Source organism: Gorilla gorilla, chromosome 11 (genome assembly GCF_029281585.2).
Source record: "Gorilla gorilla gorilla isolate KB3781 chromosome 11, NHGRI_mGorGor1-v2.1_pri, whole genome shotgun sequence".
NCBI lineage: Eukaryota > Metazoa > Chordata > Mammalia > Primates > Hominidae > Gorilla > Gorilla gorilla.
The window spans coordinates 104287121-104302216 of NC_073235.2; the positions used below are offsets into that span (position 1 = coordinate 104287121).

Genomic DNA, 15096 nt, shown 5'->3' on the forward strand with positions numbered 1-15096 from the left:
TGAGTCCAGGAGTGGTGATGTTCCTTACCTCTTCAGAAGGTGGTTAGAAGGGACAAGCCCAGCGCAGGTAGCAGGGTCTGAGATTTTTCGGGCCTGCCACCAGAGGGCATCATTCTGGTCCACAATCTGGAGGATGTCCCCCTTCTGGAAAGGCAATCCAGCGTCCATGCAGGGGATGTCGGGATCCTCCTGGGGCCAGTACTCAGTCATGGCACGGACGTACACCTGATGGCAGATGCATAATGACGCTATCAGAAGGTGCCTAATGGTGCCATCCGAAGAACCCTTGCCCATGGGCCATCATGACTTAAAACCATTTCTCCCACTCCTCCACCTGCTACTCCTATCTTTCCTCTCCACCCTCACCAAAAAGGAGAACTCGCCTCCTGAGCCTAAGTACCATGATAAAAAGCATCTTTGGGAACAGAATCTCTTAGCTTAGAGAAGTTTAGGCTCAAATGTTCATGATTTTTTATGTTGCTTCTTGACTTCTTAGTATCCCTTCTCCTTGTAGTGTACTCATTTACTCATTTTGCTTCTCGGGCCATCAGTATTGAAAAATATCCAACACAGTCTTGAACCCAGGTCCAACACAGTACAAAGGATAGGATTATTACGCATCATATTTAGTTGCTGTTACTTGGGGATTTACTGTGTGTGAGATTGAAGGCTCAGTAAATTCTTACCATCTGCTGGCTATTCACAGGAGGGTCAGAGACTGGAACCACCTTGAACATGATTGTGCCTCGAGACATGGCCTGGAAAATAAGAGAGGAGAAAGGATGACAATCATGGAGCTAGCAGGGTTACTGGGGCTCGGTAGACAGAGTTACAGTGCAATGTATCCAGGTCTCATGGTAAAATCCCCCAAGAGCCTTTCACAAGGGCTCTGCAGCTGTCACCATCCAGAAATGGAAATCAGGAAGCAATTTACCCCTGCATCTGCCCTGCTGTGTGGTTCTGGGGTTGCTGGTCTGCTAAAAGACACACTGAAGTGGCCTCTTCCAGGGACCCCCCACCCCACACTGAAACAGAAACACCCCACCAGCAAGGTCTTCCTCACACAGGCCCTGGGGAGAGACAGGATCTCCATCTGACTTTCCCTCCTTATTCTCTTACTCAGTAAGCATTTCCTGAATGCCTGTTTCTACACCAGATACCCCAGTCTGATGGGGAAGAAGAGGGGCTCCTAAGTTTTCTGGGAGAACTGACAACCTTCCAAACTAATAGCGGAAATAGGGAGCTCTCAGACCGGGGGAAGGAAGAATTCCCCTGTTACATACACTGTGATGGGCATTAAACATCTAGAGATTAAGACCCTGTTTGTACTCAGGAATTTCAAAATCCCACTGTCCCGGCAACATGACAGCTGGCACCAGGGGGTAGAAGCCATGCATATCTGTGATTTCTAGTACTTCAAGCTTCCTTTGCAGCACATTCTATACCACACAGAATCTTGCAGCAGTGGCTTACAAAGGATTTAGGTGCTGGTCTCATAGCACCACTCCTCGCCTCAGTCTCTAAGCCACTGCTATGAAATCCTGGCAGGAACCCAGTTTGAGAACCACTGGTCTATCCACTATAAGAAAGGCTGCCCTCCAGGAAGATGTTGAACATTTCAGCCATAGAAAAGTGTTAGTGAGGGAAGGAGTGGTTTGCTTGGGTTCAGACTCTCCTACTAAGTCTCACTCTGTCCACCCCAGGTTCAGTTTCCAATGGAGCAAACCAGGTGATGAGGGAGCTGGGCTGGGGGCCCTGGCAGTCTTCCCGTGGCTGAAGGAGGAAGGAGCTGCTTGGGAAGGGAAGTTTCCCAGACAGGACCAGAACTTCTCGGGGTAGAGGAGGGAGGTCAGCAAGTGACATGGGTGACAGACAAGGTCTGGGAGCCTGGAGGGAGAAAGCTGCCAAGAGAACTTGAGTCCCCGCTACATCCCAGTGCACACACGTGGGCTTGATGGTCCCAGTTCAGCCTTGGCATTTCTCCAAGTCATTAACAAAAAGGCAAAAAGAAGATTTACCAGAATATGGATCACTTGTTCAGGGTCCAGTCCCTCAACTGAAACTCCATTCACTTCTACCAGTTTGTCTCCAGCATATAGCAACCCTAGGCAGACAGTAACACAAAACAAAGAAAGATACAAAGAAGTAGGATAAAAATAGCAGTAGCTACCTCAATAGCTATTTAACAAACTCACTAACCCAAGCATGCTCTAAAAATGTTTAATATAAAATAATAATAGAAAAGAAAGCTGGTTATTCCAACTTACATCACCCCCAGAAATGTGTGAACAGTCCATTTTTCTACCTCGTCACAAATACTTGGCATTGACTTATGGTCATATTTTTATTTTTGCTAGTCTGATGTTGTAAAATGGAACCAGAACGCTGGTAAGAAAATAGCATTAAAACCAAAGATGTCAGGGTCATAAGTCAATGACAAAAAGGAAATGGGGTAGGTATTCTTCAAAAGAGAAAATGTGGAGAAACTTGGGGTTTAAGTGAAGACTTGAGAAATGTGAGGTAAAACAGTGGAGTTGTCAGATAGTTGAGAGAAGAAGCAGAATGGTGTCATAGAACAGAAATGAAGGAGATAAAAAATTCAAGAAAGGTGTCAACAGCATCAGATGTGGTCAAGAAGTGAAAATAAAACCGAGAAGGGCCAGGCGTGGCGGCTAATGCCTATAATCCTAGCACTTTGGGAGGCCAAGGTGGGTGGACCACTTGAGGCCAGAAGTTCAAGACCAGCCTTGCCAACTTGATGACACTCTGTCAGTACTAAAAATACAAAAAAAAAATTAGCTGGGGGGTGGTGGTGCATGCCTGTAATCCCAGCTGCTTTGGAGGCTGAGGCAGGAGAATTGCTTGAACTCAGGAGGCAGAGGTTGCAATGAGCTGTGATTGCCCCACTGCACTCCAGCCTAGGTGACAGAGTGAGACTCTGTCTCAAAAAAAAAAAAAAAAAAAAAAAAAAAAAAGAAAAGAAAAGAAAGGAAGCGCCAATGGACTTAGCAACTAGGAAATTCCTGGTATTTACAATGAGAATGTTGAAGTATAAAGCATGTGCTAGGTTTTAGGGCTTCGGGGTAGTGAAGATGTATAACAGGTATAGAACCACTCATTTCAGAAGCACAACAGTAGCCAGGTGTGGTGGCTCATACCTGTAATCCCAACAGTCTGGGAGGCCAAGGCAGGAGGATTGCTTGAGCCCAAGAGGTTGACACCAGCCTGGGCAACATAGTGAGACCCTATCTAAACAAAAAATAGAAAAATTGGCTGGGCATGGTAGTGTGCACCAGTGGCCCCAGCTACTCGGGGGCTGAGGTGGAAGGATTGCTTGAGCCCAGGAAGTTGAGGCTACAATGAGTCATGATCATACCCCTGCACTCCAGCCTGAGCAACAGATTAAGACCCTGTCTCAAAAAATAAAAATAAAAATAAATAAAAATTAAAAAGTTTTTAAAAGAACAGCAGTGAAAGGATGAAAATCTGGTTAACTGGTTGAAAGTGTGAGCAAAAGGCATTTCAAGATGGGAAAGAGCTATGCCTTTCTGAAAGTAGAAGGACAAAGTGCAGAGAAAAAGTTGGGAATATAGAGCTAAGCAGCTTGAATCCTGACTCAAACGGTGTAACTTTGAGCAAGTTAGTTTCATAATCTCTTTGAGCCTCAGTTTCCTCATCTATACAATGGCATGATAATAGTTACCTTTGAGGTTGCCATGAGAATGTAAACTGAGAGACTTTAATGTGGTACCTAGAATGGGAAGGACTCAGTGAAGGAGAAGAGTAAGATTTCTCTGGAATATTTGTTTCTTCTTTCTTTACTGCTTTATCCAAGAAATGGAACTTACTAAAGCCCTGACCCAAGTTAACAAAGAGGGATTTCTCAGGCCGGGTGTGTGGCTCACGCCTATAGTCCCAGCACTTTGGAAGGCTGAGGTGGGCGGATCACGAGGTCGGGAGATTGAGACCATCCTGGCTAACACGGTGAAACCCCGTCTCTACTAAAAATACAAAAAATTAGCTGGGCATGGTGGCGGGCACCTGTAATCCCAGCTACTTGGGAGGCTGAGGCAGGAGAATGGCAAACCCCAGAGGTGGAGCTTGCAGTGAGCCGAGATCACGCCACTGCACTCCAGCCTGGGCGACAGAGCCAGACTCCATCTCAAAAAAAAAAAAAAAAAGAAAAAAGAGGGATTTCTCTAGAAAGAAGCCTAAACAGTCAAGGGTTTCCTGTTTTTCTGGTAACTCTCAATCCCAGCTGCTCCAGCTTACCACTTCTCTCCGCCAGCCCACCGTGGATGATCCTGGCCACCAAGATGTCCCCTGTCATCTCGTGGCGCTTGATGGTGGCTCCCTGAAGAAAGAATAGACGAGATCCCTCTGTTACCTGACATGACCATTTTCCAGGTGGCTTCCCTCAATCAATGCAGCTCTGGTCTTTCAATCAATGCAGCTCTGGTTTTTCAAACAAGGCTATTCAGGCAACCAGGGACAGAGGGGCCACACAGTGCCCTGTGGCCTGTCAGTCATAGCATGCCATCAAAAAGGAAAGGCCATTCGGCTTTGGCTTCCTGGGGTCTCGTTTCAACCACATAGACATAAAAGAATATTTAGATTCATCCAAAGATACAGAAACCTCCCACAATTAAAACCTAATTAGAGGGACTGTTCTTAGAAAATCAAATTAATGCCTTCCTTAGCTTCTCATTAATATGAGGAAATAGGCAAATGCAATGGAATTGAGGGAAATACATGCATAGGTCAGAAAGCCAAATATTAAAATAAAACATATGTCTTATTTCTCACAAAAATGTCTTATAAATCTCATCTTACTTTTCACAAAAGAAAAACACTAAGCTGAAATCTTTCCTTAGAGAAAACACTGTGACATGTAATATGTTTGAAACCACAGGCAAAACTTGCAGAGTTGACAGCCGTTATTATCACTGTATATGTGATCGCAGGCAAGGCTACTGCCCAAGTAACCACTAGATATAATTTGGTTCACAATTAACCTAAGCTTACCCTAAATGGAAAGATAAAAAATGATTTCCTTACCAGGGGCTGTTGGTTTTTCACTAAACAAACAATCCTCATTGCTTCCTCACTCTCAGGGATATTGTCTGGCAGTGGAGGGAGAAGGGGTTCAAAATCTTTCTGAGCTATCGTGTCATGGGCACTGAGCAAGGCCTGGGCACAGGGGAGGAAAAGGTGAGCAAATGTCACACATGGGCCAAACCCCTCTAGAAGATAGTGACTCAATACTATCTAAGACACAGCAACAACAACAAACACCAATACAGACATGCCAGACACAGTGCGAAGCATTTTATATGAATTAATCCGATCTTCACAATAATTCTATGAGACAGGTACATTAATTGTCCTCAATTTGCAGATAAGGAAATAAGGCACAGAGAGGTTAAGCAATGCAAAATACACTCTTTCATTTCTGCTAAAATGTTTTATGCCACGACATTCTTATTTCCTGGCAGCCCATGTAATCTGTGATGCCCCTGTGGAGTTTGAACTACAAAACAACTTTTATAATATTTTCCCCAATTAAGGTAGAATGAAGGGCAGCTATCAAAATATCTTGCTGGTTTAATTTGTTAGTAACACTCAAGGGCTCATGTGGTACAGAATGAGAAGTTCATATGATCAAGCTCTTTGATCATAGGGTATGATCATAGGGTATGATCAAAGAGTTTCTTTGACTAGTCCACTAGGTTAAATTCTTCATTTCACGGGGTGGAGAAGCTGTCACTCTGCCGCCCTGACTGAGATTGGTAGATAGAATTTAGTTGGAACTCAGAAAATTCTCTAAGTAGTGTGTGCCATTGAGGATATTTGATGACTGGTGGTTGTGTTGTGAATTATAACTTTTGACTGATAAATTTCAGCACTCCAAATGCAGACATTGTCTTAAAGTTCTAATTTATTGATAAATTGGTCTCAAATCAGTAAGTACTAAGAGATAGGTTTCTGTTCTGCAATCAAATGTTCTTCATAAACCCTCTCACAGGGATAATCATCATTATACTGTATATTCCAAATACACACACATTATCTAAAACTCAAAATAGTCCCACTTTGGAAAGGAAGCATGGAGGTATTCCTCTATAACTAGAATGTTCCCTGTTTGCTACCCAAGATTTTTGGATGGGCAATAGCTTTGTAGGGGAAACAAAGCACCATGGAAAGTTCTGGATGCCTCCTCATAAACACAGCAGGCTTGACTGCATGATTGACAACACTGAGCTAGTCACATCTGAGTCCCACATATTTAAGTACAATCTGTTGGTCAGTAACCGTGTACAGTAATAGAACATCTATTCAGAGAGAACATTTTCCATCACATATATTTCTCCTTCCCAACTTTGTCTATGTGCCAGATGGGGACATCTTTTCTATTTTAGCAGGCACTTGCCTTGAAGTGTGGAGCCTGGAGCATTTGTCTCAGCTCTTGGATCTCAGGGGAAGTAGGGGTTTCACGTAATAACTCCACTACCTGGTTCAGGGAAAAGGATACATTATAAAATTTTAAAAAAATCTTTATCACCTACTTAACCTCACCCAGGCTGGATAACATACATACTAACATGATATTGACCTTTAAAAAGCTATTACTGGAGCCTTCTTTTTCATCTTTAAAGCCATCCATTAAAGCCTACCATCCTTCTTTATTCATTAAAATTGCTACTTTAATATAGCAAATAGAATTCAAGAGTTGAGATGGATCTAAACCCAATGCCCAATCCTGGCACATAGGCATGGAGGATGTACCAATTTGGTAACAGCATATGAACCAAGGCACTTTTCCTCTAGTGCCTCTAAAATATAATAGCTGTTGGCTGATGTCAATGCTTTGCAGGCTTATGAAGCTGTATGAGTTTCTCTAGGAACGTACCTGGGGAACTCAAAGAGCTTAATCCCATGGGATGCTCCATTCTTCAAATAGAAAATGGAAATCATAATTTCTCTTTTAGAGTATCAGTTGATTAGCAATTTTAATGCTTGTTACAATAAAAAGTGCTAAGCGGAAAAAAATTCTGCTCTCTCTGCTGTGATTTAGGCGTAGACCTGCTTTCAGAGGACATAAGACCTTTCAAGACTTTAGTCAGCCCCATTACCTACAGTCAAATGAAAACAAGCAGTTTACAAAGGTTTACCTCCATTCACTGGGATTTCAACTGAATAAAATATTATATATGTGCTTTTCCTGTGGACAACTGAGAACAATTTGAGTTGTTGATTCCTGGAATTGAGAGCAGAAGTTTTTTCTTTCTTTTTTGCTGTTTCTTTTAATATGGTTTGGGCAATAAATAATAAAATGGATTATATTTATTCATTCATTCGACAAATATTTATTGAACACTACTGTGTGCTAGGAACTGTTTTAGGTGATGCAAAAACAGCAGTGGCTGACAAAAATCTCCATTCTCACAGAGTTTACATTCTAGGGACGAGACACAGACAACAAATGAAATGTGTAAGTAAAATAGTTTTGTTTGATGGTGACAAGTGTTAAGAAGAAAAATAAACCAGGGAAGCTGGCTAGGGAGTGCTAGGAGGGAATACAATTTTAGATAGGAGACCAGGAAAAGCCTCACTGAGAAGGTGGCATTTGAGTGGAGACTGGAAGGAGATGAGGGACAGATCAGGTATATATCTGGGCAAGAGCATTGCTGACATAAGGAATGGCGAGTGCAAAGGGCCCCAGGCAGAAGCATGCCTGATGATTTGTTTTTTGGGTTTGTTTGTTTGTTTGTTTTTTGAGACAGTCTCACTCTGTCACCCAGGTTGGAGTGCAGTGGTGTGATCTCGGCTCACTGCAACCTCTACTTCCTGGGTTCAAGCAATTTTCATGCCTCCCAAGTAGCTGGGATTACAGGCATGCACCACAACGCCCAGCTAATTTTTGTTGTTGTTGTTGTATTTTTAGCAGAGATGGGGTTTCGCTATGTTGGCCAGGCTGGTCTTGAACTCCTGGGCTCAAGTGATCAGCCTGCCTCAGGCTCCCAAAGTGCTGGGATTATAGCCATGAGCTACTGCACCCAGCCTGATGAATTTAAACAATAACAAGGGGTCAATGTGGCTGGAACAGAGTGAATGGAGAAAGCATTGAGTGTGAGGTCAAAGAGGTAACAGCAGCTTGATTGTGTTCAGCTATGTAAGAACTTTGGTGTTTAGGCCAGGTGTGGTGGCTCACGCCTGTAATCCCAGCACTTTGGGAGGCCAAGGTGGGCAGATGGCTTAGTGTCAGGAGTTTGAGACCAGCCTGGCCAAAATGGTGAAACCCCGTCTCTACCCAAAATACAGAAATTAGCCAGGTGTAGTGGGTTCCTGTTGTCCTAGCAACTCAGGAGGCTGAGGCACGAGAATTGCTTGAACCCAGGAGGCAGAGGTTGCAGTGAGCAGAGATCATGCCACTGCACTGTAGTCTGGGTGACAGAGCAGGACTCTATCAAAAACAAAAAAACAAAACAAAAAAAGAACTTTGGTGTTTACTCTGAGATGGGAAGTCATTTGAAGGGTTTGAGTGTTAGTGAGGAAGTGACATGATTTGACTTGCTTTCAGAGAGGGTATTTTTGGTTGCTGTGTTGAGAGTAGACTGTAGAGGAGCAAGAGTGGACACAGGAGACCAGGTAGGAGGCAATTTTGCAATTAACTGTGTAAGAGATGATGATGATGATGGTATGGGGTGGTGAGATCCTGGATATATTTTGGTGAGATCCTGGATATATTTTGAAAGTAGAGCTGAGAGGATTTGCTATCTGATTGGGTGTGAGGTATCAGAAAAAGAGAGTCAAAATGACCCCTAAGATTCTGGCCTGAGCACTGCAAGAACACAGGTATCATTTCTGAGATAGAAAAGGCTTCCAGAAGAGTGGGTGGGGGTGATCGGCAGGTGGGGAAGATCAGGAGCTCAGTTTGGAACGTGTGAACTTGGAGGAGTCCATTACACATCCAAGTAAGATGGAGAGGAGGCGGTTGGATATTTGAGACTGGAATTTAGGGAAATCTCCAGGCTAGAGATATAAATCCGAGAATTATTACTATAACATTACCCTGTTTATGAAGGGCAAATAGAGTACAAGATTTAGGAAAAAAGAAAGAAATGGACACATGCTAAAAATGATGTAGGTGGTGGTGGGGAGTGTTTTAATTTGGGGAGATATCCAGCCAATGTTCTTCCTTATATTAAAGTTCAATTAAAAACATTTATTAGATGCATAGTCATCAATAAAACTTTTCCTTAGAACCTTTAATTCATTTGAACTAGCAATGTGGGTAAAATGGCACCACATCAGAGCTCTACTATCCTGTGGAATAAAATCTCCTTACCTCATAGGATAACACCTGTGCATGTGGTGTGGCAGGAACTAGTTTCTTTTCTTTAAATTCCTGGAGGCAGTCATAAATCTGCAGAAGGACAAGGGAGGGAGAATTGATATTGATAATATGACTATTGCCATTTTGGATTTAAGACTCTCAAAGAGAAGAAACACCCCAGGCAACTGCACCAATGGCTGCACAGCATGGTGTGGTTGGTGTTTAGTAAGTTGTGTCTCTAGTCGCCAAAGAGAAATGAACTTGAGTTTGGTGGCCCCGATGCTTCAAAAGCTTAATTATTGGCTGCCATTGGGAAATTGATCTTCTCCAAGCATTTCAGTAATAAAAAGAAATTCAAACTTTTAATCTTGTTAAACAGAGTGAGGGTAGGGTGTCTGGGACTGAAACCAATGGGGATTTGTAGATGATGCATAAAGGAGCGTCTTAAAGGAGGGGCCCTTTAGGACCAGACACCTGTGAGGACCCCTGTGTTGGGCGCCTGTGCAGCATGTGAGCTGTGTGGCTCAGGGCCACTGAAGGTTCTGAATAAGTGGCGGGCATGCCACAAACACTTCTCTGTACTCTGCTTTGTGCTTTGGGGCTGTTTCCCATTCCTCTCCTAATTCTCTAGTACAAGTTCATTTTTTAAAATTCCAACTTCATCTCCACATACCCTTGGGAATTTTTTTCCATACCAAGATCTAGGGTTGGGCTGAGGACACCAAAGCCTGCCTAGCTCTGCAATGCACCCCTTGATCTTATTTTAGGAACTGAGTTTCTCTTACAGACGAAGAAATAAGGCCCAAGGGGCCGGCTGAGCCCCCAGTCTTTTCTATCCAGATTAGTGACGACGCTGCTTCCCTGCTCTATCTCAGGGCTCGCATTCAAGTTTACCTGGAAGTGATGAAGGCTGATTGGATAACTCACCAAGGGCCTAGCAGTGGTGAGCAAAGGCAATGCCCATCATGAAATTAAAACTCCTATCTTAGCTGATCCTGTGGGAAAAAATGCCTGATAGAAATCAGGTGTTTTATAACAAGTGCTATGAGGAGTACTTCTTCATTCATGCCAAAGATGTTGCCACTTTTATTGTATAATATTAACATGCACTATAAGACAGACCACATTTCACACTTAAGTGAAGGAAATACCCACATCCCAAAAAATAACTTCAAAAGGATCTCTCTTAATAACAACACTTGTTCAGAACAACAAAATTATAGTAGTGGCATCTACTAGATAGTAGATGTTATTTTTCTACTATCTATTAGATGCCATTGTATAGTGCATGGAATTTTAGCCAAATTAAAAAAGAATAAACTTTATTTATTCTATTTTATTTATTTATTTTGAGATGGAGTCTCTCTCTGTCACACAGGCTGGAGTGCAGTGGCTCAATCTTGACTCACTACAACCTCTGCCTCCCAGGTTTAAGCGATTCTTGTGCCTCAGCCTCCAGAGTAGCTGAGATTACAGGTGCATGCCACTGCATATGGCTAATTTTTTGTATTTTTAGTAGAGACAGGGTTTTGCCATGTTGACCAGGCTGGTCTCAACCTCCTGACCTCAGGTGATCCACCAGCCTTGGCCTCCCAAAATGTTGGGATTACAGGCATGAACCGTCACACTGGGCCAGAAGAAACTTTAGAATAAGAAACTTTAGGGCACCTAAACAGAACTGTAGATATTTTACTTTCTAACTTTAACAAACAAATAGGAATAATTTTTTAAAGCACTTTTATTTATCCAGGGTTGCTGCAAGGACAAACGGTTGTAGCCAGCTGATAAAGTGTTGCCAGTGACCATCGTGGTGGCTGTTTTGTGATTCCAGGGGGCCTCTGGAAGAAAAAGAGCTGTGGGGAGAAAAGGAAGGGACTACCATATTCTCCTCCACCTAAGTTAATTCCTTCCTAAGCGAAGAAGTTTGTGTAGCTCTTCTCTGAGAGTTGCCTTCTAAGAACTTTTTCCAAGTTGAAATTTCCTACCAGTTGATAAATGACGCCATTGGGTAAGTAGTTGCTATGATCTGAATGTGTACTTCCAAAATGCATATGTTAAAATCCTCATCCCAAGGTGATGATATTAAAAGGTAAGGCTAGCTGGGTGTGGTGGCTCATGCCTGTAATCCCAGCACTTTGGGAAGCTGAGCCGGACGGATCACCTGAGGTCAGGAGTTTGAGACCAGCCTGGCCAACATGGTGAAACCCCATCTCTATTAAAACTACAAAAATGAGCCAAGTGTGGTGGTGGGTGCCTGTAATCCCAGCTACTCAGGAGGCTGAGGCAGGAGAATCGCTTGAAGCTGGGAGGCGGAGGTTGCAGTGAGTTGAGATCAGGCCAGCGCATTCCAGCCTGGGCAACAGAGTGAGACTCTGTCTCAAAAAAAAAAAAAAAAAAAAATAGGTAAGGTCTTTGGGAGCCGATAGGTCATCAGGGCTCTGCCCTCATGAATATGGAATTAATGCCCTTATACAAGAGACCCCAGAGAGCTGGCTAGCCCCTTCCATTATGTGAGGACGTAGCAAGAAGGTACCATTTATGAACCAGAGAGGGAGCCCTCAAAAGACACTGAATCTGCTGCCGACTGGATTTTGGACTTCCTGGCCTACCGAACTGTGAGATATCAATTTCTGTTGTTTATAAACTATTCCGCTATCCAGCCTGAATGGACTGAAGCTGTCATTTTCTACACACTCCCCACAACCCCTTCAGCAAGCAAAGGCTTCCGAGCAAAGCAGCACTCACCTTTAGCAGAGCCTGAAGCCACGGCGAGTGGAGGAGATCGTACAAGAGACACACTCCATTCACATCTCTGCTGTAGAACAGACTCAGCTCTTGCAGCACAAGCCTCAGGATCTGGGAGAGGCCTAGGAAAGGAAGAGAGCAGAGATGGGGTGGCAGGTGCGGGTGTAAACGTGAAAGGCAACTCAGACAGCTGGGGCATGCCATGGGGTCTCACCACGAGTGGAAATGACACTGGATCTCAGGCCAAAAGATCTGACTTCAAGCCCTGTTCCATCTCTTACTTTGTGAACGTCACAAAGTCACACAGCTATCCGAAACCCAGTTTCTTTGCCCAAGATGAGAAGGTGCTAGCTTTGCCATAGTGTTGTTCTTAACACTGAGTAAAATAATAGATCGTGATGTGCAGATGTAAGATGTCATGAAAGGAAAATGATTGCTTTCCCCTCCCCCATCTTACCAGCCTGTTGTTTATCCCAAAATTATCTAGTTGTGTTCTGTATCCTCTTTCTCTAACTCAAACATAAGAGTCATTTCATCCTCTCAAAAAATTCTTATTGAGAGTGATATTGAAAAATTCTAAGTCCCAATAGATTTAATGCAAAGCTCAGTATTCTCCTGATTAAAGGGTCTCTAAACAGATTTTAGTGAATATTCTATTTTTTTACAGTATTTTCATAGTGTTGTAGTGATATTCTGAATGTGAACAACTTAAGAAGTTCTAAGTTTTACATAAAACATTGTCAGGTAAGAGAAAAAAAGGTTTTGAATCCATCATGTCCATTTATTTCCTTCCTGGCTTGAAATTTGCTCTTAAAGTTATCACTGGTAGGGCAGTAGTGCAACCAAAAATGTACAAGATCCTCATAGGGATCACAGTAAGTCTGTCAGGATTTCTGCCTATTCATTTGATCACATGTCAGAGGTGATATTACTTTCTGCTCTAGAAAAGGAGTCCTGGTGACACATACCATTCTGTGGATTGGTGGCTGTAGAAAGCTTCACGTCCTTCTTGTCTGGTGGATCTGCTCCTTTGTCTGACTGTATCATCCTCCCTGCCGGAGCTTCTGAAAGGAATTCAGGACTAGGAAGCGGGTCAATACACGGCACACAGCTCACTCAGTCCCACTGGCCACCAGCTCTCAGCACACTGGAATATATTTTCAATAGCATTTCCTCAGCAAGCCAGGCCCTGTGTACACACTGGGATACACATCAAATGAAACACAGTCTTCCCCTGTGGTGCCTACTCTTGACCATCACCAGTGGCGTGAAAGAGAAAACGACTATTGCATAAAACGCTCCCCCTAACTCCATGTTTTAACCACATTGTTTAGCCTTTGAGAAGAATTGATTTCCTAGAAACCACACCTACCCACTTTTTAAAAGTAAATGACAAATACTATATTTATTTATCTTCCACCTCTTTACCCAGTTGACTTTACCCATCATTAGAGCTCAGAAAAGTCTTCCGTGGACCAGCTCCACTCAGGTGCCCCATTTCCTCTCACTGCACCTTATAGTTCTTCATAGAACAACTAGCTGGCCTGGTCACAGTTGCAAGAATTTTGGGTTATTACTGAGGCACACTCTTAGAATTTAGAGACAACACTGTAACAATCTGTTTTTTTGTTTTGTTTCTAGAGTGCTTTCCTGGCTCAATCCTACAATTTGTATAGAGTCTAGACAGTTTTCTTTTTCCCTTTTTTTTTTTTTTTTTTGAGACAGGGTCTCACTCTATTGCTTAGGCTGAAGTGTAATGGCATGATCATGGCTCATGATCATGCACCCTCGACCTCTTAGGTTCAAATGATCCTCCTACTTCAGCCTCTTGAGTACCTGGGACCACAGGCATGTGCCACCAGACCCGGTTAATTTTTAACTTCTTGTAGAGATGGGGTCTCACAATGTTGCCCAGGCTGGTCTCCAACTTCTGGGCAATCTTCCCACCTTGGCTTCTCTAAGCACTGGGATAATAGGTGTGAGCCATCGCACCTGGCCTAGACAGTTTTCTTAACCCTATCAGATTTAATACCAGTCTTTGAAAACCAGTTTGAAATGCTTATTTTAACGTTTATTTTTGATATTGCTTTATGTAGATTTAGTTTCAAGAAGTAGAAACCCAGAATAATTTTGGCTTAGCAGAGTAGTTTATATCTTGTTCATGTGAAAGTTCAGAGACAGAGAGAATCCAGGGCTAATAGGGCAGCCTTGCTCCATGAAGTCCTCAGGGAATAGGTTCCTTCCGGCTACTGCTCTGTCACCCTAGGGTGTAGCATGGTTCTGTCTACCTGCTCCAAGATGGCAGCTGCAGCTCCAGTCATCACGTCTACATTTCAGCCAGCAGGGTAGGGGAGGAAGGGATTAAGAAAACATGGGCAAAGAAAATATGCCTACTGCTCTTTAAGCAAAGTTTTCCACAAGTTGCCCTACACAGTGAAGAATCGCCTCATGCCCTGTATAACTTTCAAATGTCCCACTGAACTATCATGTCACTGAAAATCAATAAAACCTGTAGTTATCGGAATCTAGACACCAACTTTTCTTTACATATAAACACAAGACACTTTTGCACTGGTTTAATATACAATGGGGAGTAGGGTATTGAGGCAGGGAAGGGGAAAAAGCCAGTAATAAGTTGTTATCAAGAAGTAACCACTGTAGGCAACTAGACCTTAATCCCACGGGGGAACAGGGGCCAAGGGAGTGAGAGTATTTATACACCAATGGCAACATGAGGGTTTTTATACACCAATGGCAACCTTGGTATATAAATACCCTCACTCTCTTGGCCCCTGTTAGAGCCAACAGGTTGAGAGCTCTTCCCAGAGAGCATTATTTCTGACTCTTCCAGCATGCAACATGTATACCTTCAGATATGAAGTGGAGGGGCTAGCAGCTGGAGTGGGCTCAGAGTGCACCAAAATGGTAATTACCAAGGGGTATGCGGTGGGGGTAGGGACCCACAACATTGTTATAGTAGGACAATAAAGAATACATTAAGGTTTTTGTTATAA

General features: G+C 43.2%; 1 protein-coding gene across 2 annotated transcripts in view; it reads right to left on the reverse strand.

Annotated features, from left to right (window-relative positions):
* The window catches only part of MPP4 (MAGUK p55 scaffold protein 4), a 49501-nt gene extending 36289 nt beyond the window's left edge, over positions 1 to 13212 (reverse strand). For both annotated transcript variants that reach the window (XM_063695095.1, XM_063695096.1), the window contains exons 1-9: positions 13051 to 13212; positions 12083 to 12204; positions 9350 to 9427; positions 6431 to 6511; positions 5059 to 5190; positions 4273 to 4354; positions 2019 to 2104; positions 687 to 758; positions 29 to 225 (exon numbers count right to left, since the gene is read on the reverse strand). In XM_063695095.1, coding sequence (XP_063551165.1) covers positions 29 to 225; positions 687 to 758; positions 2019 to 2104; positions 4273 to 4354; positions 5059 to 5190; positions 6431 to 6511; positions 9350 to 9427; positions 12083 to 12204; positions 13051 to 13129 — 929 coding nt within the window. In that variant the 5' untranslated portion in view covers positions 13130 to 13212. The remainder of the gene's footprint in view (positions 1 to 28; positions 226 to 686; positions 759 to 2018; positions 2105 to 4272; positions 4355 to 5058; positions 5191 to 6430; positions 6512 to 9349; positions 9428 to 12082; positions 12205 to 13050) is intronic.
* Positions 13213 to 15096: the final 1884 nt, after the last annotated feature.